At 40.8% G+C, this 17,398-nt stretch overlaps 2 protein-coding genes across 14 annotated transcripts in view; one reads left to right on the top strand and one right to left on the bottom strand.

Annotated features, from left to right (window-relative positions):
* Nucleotides 1–7,411, top strand: part of ykt6 (YKT6 v-SNARE homolog) — a 57,059-nt gene extending 49,648 nt beyond the window's left edge. For both annotated transcript variants that reach the window (XM_016995612.2, XM_003224196.4), the window contains 6 exons: nucleotides 126–208; nucleotides 1,047–1,147; nucleotides 2,411–2,515; nucleotides 3,099–3,164; nucleotides 3,867–3,968; nucleotides 4,335–7,411. In XM_016995612.2, the coding sequence (XP_016851101.1) occupies nucleotides 126–208; nucleotides 1,047–1,147; nucleotides 2,411–2,515; nucleotides 3,099–3,164; nucleotides 3,867–3,968; nucleotides 4,335–4,370 (493 nt within the window). In that variant the 3' untranslated portion in view covers nucleotides 4,371–7,411. The remainder of the gene's footprint in view (nucleotides 1–125; nucleotides 209–1,046; nucleotides 1,148–2,410; nucleotides 2,516–3,098; nucleotides 3,165–3,866; nucleotides 3,969–4,334) is intronic.
* Nucleotides 7,412–7,725: 314 nt separating this feature from the next.
* camk2b (calcium/calmodulin dependent protein kinase II beta) overlaps nucleotides 7,726–17,398 on the bottom strand; it is a 178,968-nt gene continuing 169,295 nt past the window's right edge. For all 12 annotated transcript variants that reach the window (XM_062960773.1, XM_062960769.1, XM_008116015.3 and 9 more), the window contains one exon: nucleotides 7,726–17,010. The gene's annotated coding sequence lies outside the window, so the exon portion shown is untranslated. The remainder of the gene's footprint in view (nucleotides 17,011–17,398) is intronic.

Below are 17,398 nucleotides of genomic sequence, written 5' to 3'. Positions count from 1 at the left end.
TCAGTTGTTTGCAAAATAGCTTTCCTCTATCTAGCTTTTGTGGTTCAGCAATCTATTTGGTGGGTACATGAAACTTTGGGAACCAATTTGGAAATTTCTCCTTTCTGCTCCTCCCCATTCCCTAGTGTTCAGGAATTCATGACCTTTACAAGTCAACTGATAGTAGAGCGTTCAGAGCCCGGTAGCAGAGCTTCTGTGAAGGAACAAGGTAAGAGTACAATTAAATACAAATGTACATATGCAAACATTCCCTGGCAGGGAGTTTGGAGGTGACTCCTAGTACACTTCTACCTTTAACATGAAAGCTGTATTTCTAGTGGAAAGAGATCACTTTATTTCTTTATTTATGTCTTATCATGTATCATATGACCTGCTTAACAGTAAATTTAATCAATAACATAATTTAAAGAGGCAAGAAAAGTATAGAATTGGCCCTCTATATCCACAGATTCTATATCCGGAGTTTTCAACCATCCCATGGATTGAATTTTTTTTTAATTCAAAAAGCAAACTTGGAGCTTGTAATTTTATATAAGGGACACCATTGTGTATAATGGGACTTGAGCCTCTCTGGATTTTGGTTTCCATGAGGGATCCTGGAATCAAACTCCCACGGATACCAAGTGTTTGCATTATTAAAAATTTAAAACAGCATTCAAGTATAGGTAAAGGTAAAGGTTTTCCCCTGATGTTAAGTCCAGTCGTGTTCAACTCTGGGGGTTGGTGCTCATCTCCATTTCTAAGCTGAAGAGCCGGCATCAGGGGCCCCAACATGGTACATGGTTTTAAAGTATATAACACTTAAAAACAATGTACAACTCCCATCAGCCCCAGATCTGGCTGGACTGCAACACTTGGCTTTCCTAACCAGTCAAATGACTCTGTCTTCTTGCTGGGCTACAACTCCCATCATCCCCAGCCTGCCTAGTAAAGGGGTGAGGATGTGCATGCTGAAAGGAGCTCTAGACAGACCTGTTATCTTTTACTGACTTTTTTTGCAAATACTTGATATGAGATGAAATACAATATTTTTCTGCCTTCTACAGAATACCTCTGTCATGTCTATGTGAGGAACGATGGGTTGGCTGCAGTAGTGATAGCAGACAATGAGTATCCACCTCGGGTCTGTTTCACATTGTTGGATAAGGTAAATACCAGCTTGCACTGGCATGATTCCTGCCTCTGGATGAGCAGCTGCAGAACACATAGTATAATTTCTTGCGTGCCTTCAACAGCTAAAAGTCTGCCAAAATTATGGATAAAACCATGACTTGTCTTGGGATATCACATCAGAACATGTTTGGTTTTCAGAATCCAAGCCTAATGTTGAGCCAAAATGACATTGACAAGCATGGAGTAATGATCAGCATGTCTGATAATTTTTATGGGAAATTAACAGGCTGTATGGTAGCACCAGTAGTGCTGGCTACTATCATTCCGTCTTCCAGTTAAGAAAGGCAATATGTGATTATGCTTTCACTAGTGACGTTATTGATTGCCTGTATTTTGACACTTGAAAATGGTATGGGTTTGGCAACAAAAAGGTAGATTCCTCCTCTTGTCCCAGCACCCTTCTTCAAACCATCACTGATCAATTAAGCCATGCTATGACATTCCAATCCTTTCTATAGCTGGTTTGGTTTTCACCCTGACACGTCAATTCTAGTAAAAAGATAAAGGTTTCCCCTGACGTTAAGTCCAGTCATGTCTGACTCTGGGGGTTGGCGCTCACCTCCATTTCTAAGCCGAAGAGCCGGCGTTGTCCGTAGACACCTCCAAGGTCATGTGGCCGGTATGACTGCATGGAACGCCCTTACCTTCCTGCTGGAGCGGTACCTATTGATTTACTCACATTGGCATGTTTTCGAACTGCTAGGTTGGCAGGAGCTGGAGCTAACAGCGGCCACAGCGGGTTTGAACCTGGGATCTTTTGGTCTCCAGCTCAGTGCTTTAACGCACTTCGCCACCGGGCTCCACGTCAATTCTAGCCAACTATTTAGTTTCCACCTCCATATCGCAGATACCTCTGGAAAACAATCTTCGTAACACCAAGGTAGCATTCTGCTTTCTTTGTTGCCGGTCAAAATTTGGCTCTGTATATTGCAGCAGGCCTTATGAGAGTTCAATAGATTTTTGATTTTAGGTGACCAGGCATCTTCTTGTCACAGAATACACCTGCTACCAAGTGTGGAAAAGGCATTGTAGCTATAAATATATTTATTTGCCATTGTATCTTACCATAGTTTGAAGGAGGTTTCAAAGCAAGCTTTGATGGTTCATTGATGAGACCACCTTTCCTGGTGTGATGTTTTATTCCCTCTGTGAAATGTATAAAATTAAATATTTGGCTTTCATCCTGAAGTCCATCAGAACGAAAAGCAAAGTGACATCTTTTTACTTTGTATTCAAGGTACTGGATGAATTCTCCAGGCAAGTCAGTAAGATAGACTGGCCTTCTGGAACCCCAACAACAATAAACTACACAGCATTGGATGGCTATCTTAGTAAATATCAGGTATTGTTGGACTGAATTAGATGTTTTAAGCGAAGAAATGTAATATTTGAGTCAGAGATCTTGCTTGATTATCTTGATCTAGTATCTTTTATGTACTTTTCAGCTGCCTAGCCACTCTTTGCTATAAAGGCAGAATATAAATTCAATATCTAAAGAATCTGTTATCAACAAAAGTTGATTAAATGGTTTATAATACACTGTGTTAAAATATACATAACGTTGAGTTTGTCTTCACACTTTTCACTGTATGTTTTAGTATTCTTTGTCCAGCCTTTTTCATTAATTACATGCTTGGCAGACAATCATTGAAGGTGTTGGTTTGATAGTAATTTCAGTCCTGCGTCCATCACTGTATCAAAAGTTTTTCCGGACTTTGGGGCAAGCTCTGTGAGAAATAACCAGTTATATTTGAGACGATAGGAAAAGTTCTTTCATTGGATATTACCGTTATCTAAAGGTTGAGGTGTGATTTGTGTCATTTGGAATAATGCTGACACTTTTAAAATGTGGAAGTAAAACTCTAATTGTGGTAGTTTTGTTTGGGTGCAGCCTGCTGAAATAAAATAATGTATTTCTTTTTAAGAACCCTCGTGAGGCAGATGCAATGACAAAAGTGCAAGCAGAACTGGATGAGACCAAAGTCATTCTGGTAAGGGGAGCTGCTGTTTTAAACACACTGAAAAAGGGGGCTAGTTTTGGGAAAACTTTGTTGTGGCCATTTAAAAAAGTGTATACATGGCAAAAAATACAGCCTGCATTATTTCCAGATCCCCACAGCAGAGTGAATCTCAAGCAGGTTGGGGATACTAGTATTCAGAGGCCTGTTTGGCTGCACTGCTTTCTTTATCCAGAATTTAATATCTTCTTAGTTAGTACTTCTTTGTGTGCTGGGGGTGGGGGGTTTGATGAGATGGACTAAGCACACTAATGCAACAGTACACACAACATTTTAAAGCCTACATAAACATAACATAATTTAAAGATGCTAGAAAAGTACACAATTGGCCCTCCATACCTACAGATTCTGTATCCAATCATTCCATGGCTGGTATAAACTTTAAGATGAGCCCAGTGATAAAATTGGCAGAGGATATCAAAGAGTAAATGCTTCAAGAACTAGAGTCCAAAACTAGTTTATTTTAGTAAAAACTCAGGATAGGTAAAGGATCTTCTTGTCCTGATCATAAGAACAATGCTAAAATAGGGGAAACCTGGAAGTCAGGCTCTGGAAATGGCTATGATCATAGACATACGAATCATGCTCTTACTGTCTGCAGTGTTCTGTGCAGCTGTGTATAGAAGGATTACAACACCCAGTCTCCCTCATTCATCTTTGTCTTTTTCCACTTAGCACAATACAATGGAATCCTTGTTAGAACGAGGAGAGAAACTAGACGACTTAGTATCTAAATCAGAAGTTCTTGGAACTCAGTCAAAAGCCTTCTATAAAACTGTAAGTATGTTCTAGTCGTAAGGAGTGTATCTATGGTTTTGTGAGCACAGGAAGACTTTTGAGTGACCAGTTGAAGGTGGTGGTTGAGGTTTAGTGCTTATAGTATTTAATGATTTTAGGGGATTTTAATAATCTGTTTTAATAATTATGAATTAAACCCTATTTTAATTTTAATGTTGCAGGTTTTAAATTGTGATTTGTACTATACTGCTAAATCATTCTTGGTTTTCTTCCTTGCCCTGGATCTACAAAAAGTTCATAACTGATTTGTAATGTTTTTTAAAAGCTTGGCAACATACTATTGGGTATTGGCAAGCTTGTAAATGAGAACATATCTTCCTGTGCTTCTTTTAAATGATCTTTCAGGCTCGCAAGCAGAACTCATGCTGCAAGATCATGTGACCCTGGTTGGCTGTGACCTACGGCGTATTCTGGACTATCAGGCTTTCATTTACATTCAGGACTCCGAGAACAAGTCAGTAAGAAGATGGGTCCCAACACTACCTACAGTGGCAGTCCATATTTCTAGATTTTTAACCACCTCGGCCAGACTGGGTGCATAGATTGGGATATGATATTGCGGTTCATGAATTCAAAGCAATCTTTTAAAATTTCCTTCTCTTGGAAAGAAGTCATCTTGGACAAGGTGCTTGTATAGGGGTAAGGATACACTGACTTTCCCCACTGCTATCAAAGAGGCCCTAGTTCTAGCAGTTGGGCTGATTCCTTCTTTGTTGGACTTTGTGGAGCTCTTTGATTCTTTCTGAAACCTGCAAGCAGACATGAACTGAGACTGCATTTGTCGCTATTTTCTTCTTGTGATACTAACTAAACAGTTTGTCCATCTGGAGGTTGCAAGCTGGTATTGAGACCAGTCCTGGTGTGTCATCCAATGATGATGAATTTCCTTGTGTACTGAATTTCCCCATTTTAGCCATGCAAAGATAGTAGAAACAGTCTAGACATTCCCAGCCTGTTCTGACTTTCCCAGGTACTATTTGTGGACACACAATCTGGGAAGAACTGTTTTGCTTGATAATTGAATAAAAGTGCTCCATGGAAAGGAATGTATAGGGATTGTTAAAATTCTGATTCAAAGCTGGAAGTTTTCTCATCTTGGTAGTAGATCTCTGCAGAAAATGAGTAGCTTTTGAGAGCTAATTTTCACAACTAGCTCTGCCCCTAAGGCAGGTTTTATTTAAAAAGGCATGTGGCACCATCTGTGGGAAATCTTATGCATTTTGCGTTGGTTGGAGAAGAGCTTAACCATGGGGCTGGTCAGATTATTTTGTAGGTAGCTTGTGTTTTCGTACTTTTCTGGATGATGTGGAAGAGTTACTTCACAGTTTGACAATCCCTCTTCACTGGCAACTTTGTGTTATGGCTGGTGTTAGGCAGAGCCTCTGCCATAGTATTAACAAGTTGCCGTTATCCGATAACATTGTGCTGTTGCCGAAAAAACGCCACCTGCTATTTTACACTCAGAGCTGTACCAGTTTTGTGGAGCGCGACTTGTCTTATATCGGGCATAACGTTGTACATCTTGGTGTTGTCTTGTGATGTTCTTAGCTGGGTGTTTTGTCCTGTACCCTGCCCTGGAAAGTTCGACTTTGCTGGCTAGTTTTGTGTAAGTGTAGAAAATGTTCCTATAATGCTCTTGCTTTTCTCTCAGTAGTGCCTGAAATTCGAGGCACATTCTGTCCTGGAAGGCAGGGGATGCTGGTTTACAGCTGGGGATTGCCCTGCTTTTCCATCTTACCTTTTCTTACCACTACTGTGGTGGATTGATTTGCATATAAATGCTTAAAGAATGCTTGACAAGGGGGCTGGAGTGAAGCAGTTCTTGTAACCAAGTGAAAGGAAATGGCACACAGTGCTTTTGTACATTAGTAAGATTGTGGGGAAAACAGCCATTTGGCTGTAACCTTATTTTCCCAGTTGCAACTATTGTATAACAAGCAGTATACTAAACCTGGGTTTCTGAAAATGGTCCGGCCAGACCTGAGACTTGTTGAGTGCAATTCTTCAGTCCATTCCTTTTTATTTTGTTTTGTGGTGTTTCACTCTCAGTTCCTATAATCTCGAGCAGCCAGCAACTACTAAATTGTAGGCCTCTTGTACTTTATAAACAGACACTAAACCTGGGACTAAAAGAAGGTAATTGGGCAAGTGTGATCCTCAAGATTTAAGATGTTTCTGTCAGCCCATTATATGAATAGTGATGCAGCGTGGGACTTGATAGCTTTCCTGCACTTCTTTGCTCCCTGTGCCCTTGGGAAGGAGTTTGGCTGAAGTGTGCACCTGGATGAGTACAAACTTGAAGCAACGTTATGCAGTGACTGCATTGGCAGAATCAATGCAGCACCCTTCTAGGTGCCAGCAATCACCAGCCTTAATTTTTCCTTCCTCCTGCAACCTCTGCTTCAGATATACCCCAGGACAGTTGGGTTTCCTATAGAGTCCATATCCTTTGCAGTTGGTTTCTTCTGTGGGCAATTACTTTGATCTTAAGTAGCTTTCCTAATACGAGAGGATGGGTAGAAAACTGCAGTGAGTTTCCTTACTACACACTAGCCAAAACTGTTAATCCATTTGGTCATTCTTTAAATGAAAATGGACTTCAGAAACTTGCCCAGATCAGTGTAGAGCAAGCTGGTTAGGCTCATGTGCACCCATTGGTTCTTTACCTTCTTCCTTCTTTCTAATATGGAAGCTTTTACTAAAGATTGTATTTTAATAAATATTGCTTAATTTATGTATTGGATTATACCTATGTGGATAAAGTTATCATTTGAGCATTCAAAAATGGCTGTGGGCTATTTTATAAATGCAAGACTTTTTGTGTTATAGCCTTAAACCAGGGATCTCAAATTTCAGCCCACGGGCTGAATCCGGCCCACCAGGGTTGTTTTCCCAGCCCCATTCACTCCTGTACCCCACGCAAGCCTCTGCCATTCATGGAGAACAGGAAGGGGAGGAAAGATAAAAGGGAGGAAATGAAGGAGGGAGGAAGGGAGGAGGGAAGGAAGGGAAGGAGGAAACAAGACAGAGGGATGGAAGAAAGGGAAAGAAGGAAAGAGACAAGGAGGAGATAAAGGAGAAAGGAAGGAAGGAAGGAAGGAAGGAAGGAAGAAGGCAGGGAAATGAAAGGGAAGGAGGGAGGTGGGGGGAAAGGATGAAGACAAAGGCAAATTCCCTTTGAATAAATCGTCATCAGAAAAACCTGTGATAGGATTGCCTTACGGTCGCCCTAAGTCTAAAACAATTTGAAGTCACACAGCAACAAGCCTAATTAACCTGACTATCTCTTCAGCCAAAAGCAGGCCCATACTTCCCACTGAAATATTGGTAAGTTGTGTTGGTTTAAATTGTCCTTTGTTTTAAATATTGTATTGTCTTACTTTTTTGTATTATAAATAAGATATGTGCAGTGTGCATAGGAATTAGTTTGTGGGGGTTTTTTTTCAAACTCTAATCTGGACCCCAAACAGTCTGTGAACCAGCCCTCAGCTTAAAATGTTTGAGGACCCCTGTCTTAAACCCTTGGCGTACATTTTTGGTCCTCCTAGCCAAAGTCTCCTCTTAGACTTAATGTGTCCCTTTCAAATGTAAACAGGGCCTCTCTTGGGTTCTGCACAGAATACAAAGTGAGTAGCTTGCTTTCTTTCAAGGCAGTTTTAATAATGCTTCTGATGAGATGTTCAAATTCTGAAAGCTCAGGAATACAGCCAAAAGGAAGCTCCAGCCAAACTCTTGCCCCATTTTTGTGTTTTATTTGCAGTTTTCCGAGACAAAAACAAAGTCAGAATCATTCTTACACTTACAAGGCTCAGAAAAAAAGACAGTGAAATGGCAAGAAAAAGAAAGGGAGAGTTAAGTCAGAAAGAGGAAAAGATCCACCAGCATTCATGGGACAGACTAACAGCTCAGCTTTGCTTTTAGTTCTCATAGATATATATATATAGATTTTTTTTCTCTTTAAAGGTCATGCAAAAGAAAATACAACCCCCTCCCCATTCCAAAAATACCCCCAGCGACGCACTTAGTTCCATAGTAAACAAGGTGAACATCAAAGGGGAGGAGGCCCCGGTACATTAATGTTTAATAATGAAACACCTGTTTCAACATGCGGCTTGTAATTTTTTTTTCATATACATGGATGTAGAGACACTTCTCAAGTCTGTCTTCCACAGAAACCATACAAGCATATTATATTATGCCCCCATATGTGAATTCTCACTCTTTGCACTTTTAATCTGATACCCACCTCCCTTGCTTCCAACCCCTCCCCTGGAAAGGAAATGCAGAAATAAAGGTTCTCTGAGCAAAAGGCAAGCCAGCGAGAATGTGATGGCTCTGAATGGCATCTCCTCCCTGCTGTGCACTGTAGGATCCTGGCTTGGAAGCACTCTCCACCCTTTGGTGGGTGTGCAGAAAGGGGTGCGGGAGAAGAGTCGCTTTAACAGTTTGTTAGGTTGCTTGTTTGAAAGAGACAGAGGGAGAACATGTTAACTTAAACCTCACCAGTCTTCATTCAGGTCTCCTTAGCACACCCCTTTCTCTGTGCAAAGGACACAATTGGGTTAGGGGAGGGAAAAATCCTTGCCAAAGCTTCATCCAGAAAGAAGAGTATTGTTTAATTCTTACCTCCTCCCTCTGAACCTTTGTCCAGCGCTTACAGCAGTGTAGTGCAATGCCCGGTCCTGGGACTGGTAGGAATGAGATCTAATCTCTTAAGATAAAGTGCTTTCAATGTTGTGTCAGTGCTGGTGGGGCATCCATCCCTCCCCACACCAGAGCCCACTCCCTTTTCTCCCTCCCCCCTCGCCCACCCCTGTCCAGTGATGCTAGCATAGTCCAAATTGCCCTTACATTCATTAGGCATGTGAAAATGCTGAATGAGGTGATGGCCATGGCCTGGACAAAGACCGCATACAGAAGCCACTCGGCTTCTCAATGGAATCCACCTGCTGGGGTCACAAGAACACCCCATGTTTTCCCTTTTGTAATGTCAGAGTTTGTCCCTTGTGTCTACCTTTCAACAATGGAATGAACAGATGAGCCCAATCTCACCTCAATAATTCAATGTCATAGTAAAGATATTCTGGAAGACCCCTAATTCTTTATCGGTTTGTACAGGGCAGCCAAGGCCCTCAGTAATGATAATAGGATTGTGTCTATTGTTCTTGAGCTGTGGCTTACCCGATGTTGGTGGACCACAACTCCCAGCACTCTGTACTCCTAGCAAAGGAGACTGGGGTGTTGAGGGTTGCAGTTCAACATCTAGAGGGTGGTATGATTTCCACCCCTGCTTTAGGTGATGAGGAAATTAAAGTGCAAATACATTCTCTTTTATATAAGGTTTGCATGATAACAATTTAACCATGGCGTAGCCCCAAGGCACATAATAGACTTTGTACATCTCCCACCTCACATTCAAATGCTTTCTCAGCATTGAAACTTGCATTGCCGAATATGCAGCTGTTTGTTTAAAAACACCTTGATAGGTAGGATCTAGATGCTACCAGGCCAAATGAGATTTCAACAGTGAGTGCTGTAACCTGCCTGTTCTTCCTGATTGCATTCCCTTTTGAGGAACTTAATTTTTATAAGGTAGTTTTTCTTGTGGATTTCTCTGGGCTGCGTATGGCTTGCATGCCATATGGGCCTGTCATCCTGGAATGTCTGAAATCAGACATGTTTATAGATTTTGTCTGCAAATCTACGGAGAAACCATCTTCCACAAATCTTCTTTTAGGAATCAGACTACCTATTTATTAGATCTGTGAACAGAATGAAGTATGAATCTTACTCTGCCAAAAAGGAGAATTGGTGCTAAAGCATGGTGGACACATTCCCCTCTGGGTGTTACTGAACTGCAGTATCTATCATCTCTCATCTCCGCTGTCTAGGGCTGATGTGAATTATAGTCCAAACACAACTAAGGGGCACATATTCTGCATTGCTCCACAGTACTTAGATCACTGAAAAAAGTCCAAGCATGGATATGAGTTAATATGGCATTACTGGCAATCAAGACTAGTATTATCCTTAGCTTGTTTCACAGGAGGATTTTAGAAGGTCTTGCACATGACAGAGACCGCTTTTATACAGTGACTGTACTGGCATTTTAGAATAAAATTACAAAACACAGGTGGACATTATTTTTTAGGCCCAGTTAGTATTACCTCATTCAACCAACTGCTGAATCTTGAGTTGTCACATACCTAAATTCCATTGGCTCAGTGATTAACAGCAAGGCCTAACAACAGCATTTAGGATATCAATACCGCTCTATGGGGAATCCTTGAGGGTGAAAACTGGGGAGGGGGAAGCCTCCAGGAGCAGCAACTCACTTTCAAATAAGTTGTAGTAACCACCCATTCTGGTTAATAATTAAATACATATATAAAACACAAAACAACAGTAGTGAACTTCAGAACACTTCCAATATTTTCTTGCATTTGTGACAATCCACAGGTCTCCCAGAGATTCACAGGACCAGAATATTGGACCCACAACATTGGATCATTGGATCTAGAAGTATGCCAAAGGACAACACCATCTTAGCTTTGCTAGCATTTTTCTCAAGTATCTCAAGTCTCAGCTTCTGTTTTCAGGGCCAAATCACTTTTGCACCTAAAAGACCATTTTTATTTTTCTTTGTCTAAAAAATGGCAAGTTTACTAAAGGCACCCATCTATCTTCCTTATTGTAACAGGTTCCAATATCTCATTGCCACTTGGATTCTTTATCAGCCTCACAGTTTCCCCACAAACCTATTCCAGAAGTCTAATGCTTCCACACCGTGACCTGTATCTGCACATTTGCAATGCAGAGCAGAGCCATTTGGGCCTTGCATCCTAAGATTATACAATCAAATGTGTATACAATACATGCAAATTTGCCCAGCTTGATCCACTGTGAGTCCAGCTCACACTAACGGAGATTTCTGCTTAGGATGGCATTTTTTATTGGGAATCAATGAGAGTGCACATAGAATTCCTTCTCTTAGATTCTGACGTATTAGCCTACAGTTTCCCGTACAAATGTATACAAGCACAAATGTATACAAGTGATCACCTTTTCCAGTAACTGATATCAGACATCCAAAACACACTCTCTCAGCTGAACAAAAGCTAGGAGAGGTAAATCTGACATCTGTATACTCAATTGTAGATCCCCAGGAATGCACTTATAGACTGCATCCCACACGAGTCACCTGTTAAATGTTATGTATGCTTGACTGTTAAGAGGCACAGAAACTAGTAAAGTATTGTCCCATTAACCTTTGTTTATCAAAGGCAGATATAAGCTCATGTGCTTTTAACTGCTAGCTGCACAGAAAGGAATTGTTGCTTAGGCCCAGTATCCTCCATTGTGATCTTGGCAATTCTCTAAAATATCACTGTCTTACTTTTTATTAAATTTTCCCAACCATGGCAGTCCATATGTCAAGCAACCTGGGTGAAATCTTGGAATCATTTGGATGACGAAAGGTTAAAAAGCAATATAGACAATGATTTCTAAAGCTGGTACAAATGCTGTGGGACAACCTGCTCCATTTTCATTTTCTTTTATTGGCATAAGCATTAAAATCTGATCATTCTATTGGCTTATTTACAGCGTTACTCCCGGGGAGGCACATTCTTAGTTCTTAGCATAGTCAAACATATGTTTGCCTAATTTTGCAATTTGACAAGTACAAGTATCCAAAGCTTTAAACAATTAGAATCCATATAGTTTTTTTTATATCAGCAATCCAGCCAGCCCCTACCCATTTTGCATGCTTTCATTTATGGTAGCACACAGCACCCATCATACTAGTCTGCTGTCAAAGTGACCACTTTCAACTAATGTTGACAAGATACACAGAACAACCAGGGCTTCCCAACAGAACCAAGTGATCAAAGCCCTAACCAATAAAAAATGGCCTGCTTCAGATGAACCAGGAAACCGCAATGAGCCTCTGACATTCCTGCTTAGAAATTTGTTCTAACTATGGATTGTAGTTTGTTTTAACTCACCATAATTAGAACAAGTCAGTTTCCCCAAGTTTAGTTCAAACTGTGGCCTGTAGTGACTTCAAAGAAGAAGTGAGTCTTTACAGTCTCTTTGCTTGACCTTGGCTATGCTGTTCAGCTGGACTATACTTGAATCTTTTAAAATTAGAATCGTAGAGTTGGGAGAGACCTCACAGGCCATCCAGTCCAACCCCCTGCAAGAAGCAGGAAAATCTTATTCAAAGTACTATAAATTCAAATTAGCACTATAAATTCAATCTTTATTAAATCAGCACAGAGGCACTCTTAATCTTTTGGACTCATGTTTTTGGGGCTAACTAGAACTAAGAGAATCACATACATTTGTACTTGTTTATTGCATGTGGCGAGTTGTAAATAATGTCTGCAGATACCAGTATCTATATAAATGCCATGTGCCAAAATTTAAAGCAAACTGTACGACCTAAATAAAACATGACACTCAAATGGAATTAAGAGGGAAGTATTCCTTGGACATACTCAGTCTTGCATCACTGAACTATGACTATTTACTGGACAGATGTTCAACTGGATATGCCTGATCTTTGTGGCTTTATTACCTCTGTTGTGGCACTGAATTGGCAATTGTCAATGCAGAGAAAACTCAGCAGTGGCCCAACTCAGTTTAAGCATGTGTTGTCCTTTTGGCAGGAAATGGCTCATTTGCATGAGAGGCTTAGCTCATCCATTATCAATCTTGCAGTTGCAGTAGGATTTTATGCTCGGACATACGGATTCTTGTTTGCTGAAAATGTATACTACTCATTGGAAGAGACTATACACAGTTAATCTATCACTGGTTCTGGTGAGTGAAAGCAAAACAAACTGTTATGACATCAAAAAGCATACGATGTGGAAGCTACTCCACAATAAGCTGGTGTAAGGGTTATCTTGAAAATCAAAATGGTTTGCCAAAGAGTGGTGGTGGTGGTGGTGATAATAATAACAACAACAACAATAATAATAATGGAAGACTGCTTAGTAGTGACTCAATCCAAAAATTTTGTTGGAGCTGCCAACTAGAGTCCACTAAAGCTTCTTTCACACTCTTTTAGACACATTGAAACTTGTAGGGAGAAGTGACACAATATTCAAGATTAAGTGATTCTAGGAGCTCTGCAGCTGAAGCAATGAACTTTTACCAAAGCCAGTTTCTAAAGGACTTGTTGAAGGAAACCCATTACATGCTTTGGTAATGTATTCTGTTGCACTTTGCTTCATATGAACAGTAAATCTGTCATGTACTCTGACAAATATGAAACTCTCCTTTAAATTGAAACTAGTAGACATATGACGATGGCAAGAATGGATATTTAAATTGAGGGTTTCTACAATCCTATCATATTAACACCATGATATGAGTGGTGACAAAGAACAATAGATGGCCATTCTTTTTCAGTGCTTCCAAATGTTGCTGGTGGTACAACCAGAAGTACCTCCTTATAAATGCACCTCTTCTGGTAGACATGCATGCAATAACCCTGCCTCCTACACTGATGCTGTCATCTGCTTCCCTGGAATGTATGATATGTGGCAGTCTGATACTTTAATTCAACACTGAGGCTCCACATAACCATGTGCAAGAACAGTGAAAGCAAGCTTGGGCCAAGAGTATGCTGGTACTAGTACTTTTTACCACATTTCTAATCCCCATCCCTCTTGGCAAGTGAACTGCAATAATGCAAAATGTGCAGGATGCAGACACCTTAGGATAAAATCACAAAGACCATGAGGATGGTCATATTTCAACTGTCTATGCAGGAAAATTCACATGGACATTTTCTGTTCATAGACTAATAATAATATAATCAATCCTGCAATATATTTCACCAGATACCGCCTCTGCCCCCCACCCCAGAATCAGGAATGTCTCTGGTTTTGAGTTACGTCTATCTACATTTAAGCCAATCCATCTAGGTCCCAAACAATCAGTCCTGCTTCAGTGGTCTCTAGAGACAAGGGATATACAAGTTCATAATAGAGGTCCTCGTGTGCCAAAGATATTGCTCCTGCCTTCATATATACATGGCAATCTCAACACACTTGCTTCTTATGAACCCATTAGGGCACTAAGATTGTCTAGAGAGTCTCTTCTCTGCAGGATGTTGCACCGTATAGAACTTTTTGATTATTTAAAAAAGTTTTAATGTCATTATTAACACATGTTTTAATGGAAAACTATTTTAATTGTATATTTATACATTTATTCTGGTTTTAGAATTGTTTTAAGTAGAATTGTTTTTAATATGCTGTTAGCTGCCTTAAGTACTATTATTGAGAGTAAGGTGGGATATTAATAATAATAATAATAATAATAATAATAATAATAATAGTCATCTTATGAGCCTTGAAGTGGAGGCAGTATGATCTTATGGTGAAAACTCGTTAGACCTTTAAAGAACCATCTTGGAGGTGCAGTGGGGGTGATTAGAAATAAATATTTATTTTCTTACCTGTAAAACCTCTTAAGTTTCATCTGGGCATATAGTGGTTTTCCAAGCAGTTTGAGGGAGTCACCTTAACTGTAGACGTGGAGACAACCAAATGTGTCAACGTAAAGCAAGGTGACAGGTGGGAAGTGACACAAATGGCAAATAGTATGGAAGACCCCTTCTCAGTTTAGCTTGCTGCAATACAGTCTAAAAGGATCCCTTTTCTCTCAGCTTTGGCTCAAAAACCGAAAAAAATAGCACTGTGGCCTTCTATCCATGCAGAGGCAACACAGCTTGCCGATGGTATATTTTGTATGATGTGAGGGAAGGCACAACGTTAAGACCTTGGGACATTGCCTAATTCTAAACACATCCCATCTTACTGCTTTTCTTTTCTGATGCTCAATCAGCGCAGAAGTTAGATTTGCTCAGTTCAATACTCCCAAGTCAATTGGTATAGGATGGCAACATAAAGTTGCCATGTTTTTGCCATCTTTCCTTTTAAAATGACAGAATTCAATTGTTGGAATCTACAGAATTGACCATAGCTTGTTTAATGACGCTGCATCTATCAAAGAAATAGGCTGATGGCATCCTACCTGGGGATAAGAGAAGAAATATGTGGGCTACAATGAACTGAACTTCCTTGCTGACTCTGGGCCAAGGATAGTGACTTAAAACACCCCAAGCTACCATCTAGACAGGAATAGAGCTTGAGGCAATGAGTTGCTGAGTATATGGCAAGGGGCCTTCTTTGTAAATAAGTCTGAAGAGGGGAGGGACCTCCTTTGATAACTTTTTTACACATTTTGCAGCTTTCCTGGGAAATGTCAGCTGCCTCCTATGCAAGGAATAATGGCTAATATTTGCCTTCCTTTAGGAGCTTGCAGAGCTGTGGGTGGTAATGGGGGAAGCTCACACTGCTTCTTCACATGGCAACTACTGAAACGAGAAGAACCTTTAGCATCCCTTTCCAAAAAGGTTTGGTCCCTCTTGGAGAATCGCCCCTTTTAACCTAGCATCTTTAGAGTCAATTCATGTAGCTGCAGCTACCTGAAATGGTTTCCACTCAAGAGTAATTTTAACTGAGTCCTTGCCAGTCATCTACCTCTCAATGAAAGTGAACCCATGAAAAAGAGGAAGGTAAAGAGAGAGAAAGAGGAGAATGGCAAGCACAAGCATAACTGCTCAGTCCTCCTTCCAGTCTAATGACAACTTGGAGCAAACCCTCAAAAGTAACACTGACTTTTTCCCTGGCTCCCTTTCCTCTTTCGGCTTAAAGAGAAAACCTATATTAAAGCTGAGCTGGGTTTCTTTTTTTTCTTTTTTTTTTGGAGTTGAGGGAAACAGATGAAGACGGGATCCTTAAGGACGGCATCCTCTGCTCCTTCCTGTGTCGGGAGCATCAGTTCCCATGAGAGGACAAGGCTTATGAAAGTCAAGCCTCCTTCTCATCAAATACAACCCAATCATCAAGACTGCCCAAGCCAACGCAATTAAGCAGAGGCTGCCCACTCTGCCCACAGTGGTCAGAAAACTATGGCAAGAGCCCAGGCATGACAACACTGCTCTTGGAAAGCCCTTGACATGAAGTCAGGGTTGAGATGCTTGGAAAATGTGAGCGTCAATGTGAATCCAGAAATTCAAAAAACCTGTAGTGAGATCTAATGAGATCTCTAAGGCTATGCTACCCTTCATGTAAGAACCCGTCAGTCTGGCCATGGCCGAGAGCTCACCGGGAAACTACCGGCAGTTGGTTAGCATGGGAGAGGCCCAGAAAGCAGGGGCCCCTCCTCCAGAAAAGGGTAATCTCCCATCCAAAAAAGAAAAACAGAAAGAAAGAGTCTGAATAATTATAATCATCATAATCCACAACCACAGCTAGAGGAGAGAAGAAATGGTCAGCCCGAGAGCTCAGGAAGAGCATCCTCCGCAAAAAGAAAAAAACAAAGAGTAACACAGGTCACAGACTTCCAAGCGCGAACACGACCACTGGAGAAGGCCCATGCTTTGGCAGAGAATGCAAATACTGTAAAAGTTTTTTGTGGGTTTTTTGTTTTGTTTTTTATATTTTATGTATATATATGTATATATATATGCATTTTTTCACCTAACAAACTAACACCGTTCAACACTGGGGTCGACACAGGAAGGTGGAGCCTTTGCTTGTTGGTTTGTTTGAAGTTGAGACATTTTCATTGCAACACCTGGTCACCTGAACAGCCAGACGGACGGACACAAAGAAATGGAGGTTGGTGGGGATGGGAGGCGTAGTGCGGCCACACTGCGAATTGGACAGCTGGGTTGGTTTGGCTGGGTTTGCTGATTTGTTTTTTTTTTGTTTTTGTTTTTTTTAGAATTGAGTCTGGTTGGATTTTTTTGTCTTATGTGGGTTTTTTTTCTTTTCTTTTTCTTTTTGCAAACACAGGCACTGGAAATGAAACAGGGGGAGATGGGAAGGGGGGACACGAGCATGCGGGCACGTGCTTGTCACCGCGGCTCCTGGCTAGCGGCTCCGCTCAAATCACCGTCTCCTTCGGTAAGAAGCCAGAACAGCCAGCATGAGTTCTGAAAAACACAAGAAGGAAGGGAGGATGCTGAGATTGATCACCTGGGAAAATGAGCTCATGGGCTTTTTCTGCGGACAAGGAAAACTACTCCATACAGAAGTCCCAAATGATTTTCGCACTGCTAAAAAGGCAAAAACAACCCTGGTATTGGTGCCACTCTAAGCTGACTTATGTTCTTCGGGCTTTTAAATTGTCTTTATTTTTAAACAAGTACAATAATCAAATGAAACCAAATGAAACAGTTATGAGCAAGACTAGCGAAACAAAACTAACCCAAACTATTCTAACCACCCATCCATCTTAGCCTGCACACAAAAGTCAACATTGACACTGAAATACAACACTGCCTGAGCTCTGTGAGTGCAGCATTCTTCCAAATGAAGCAG

This window comes from Anolis carolinensis, unplaced genomic scaffold (genome assembly GCF_035594765.1).
Source record: "Anolis carolinensis isolate JA03-04 unplaced genomic scaffold, rAnoCar3.1.pri scaffold_8, whole genome shotgun sequence".
Classification (NCBI taxonomy): domain Eukaryota; kingdom Metazoa; phylum Chordata; class Lepidosauria; order Squamata; family Dactyloidae; genus Anolis; species Anolis carolinensis.
Note: the sequence above shows the minus strand (reverse complement) of the source record. Positions and strands in the feature narration are given on the sequence as shown.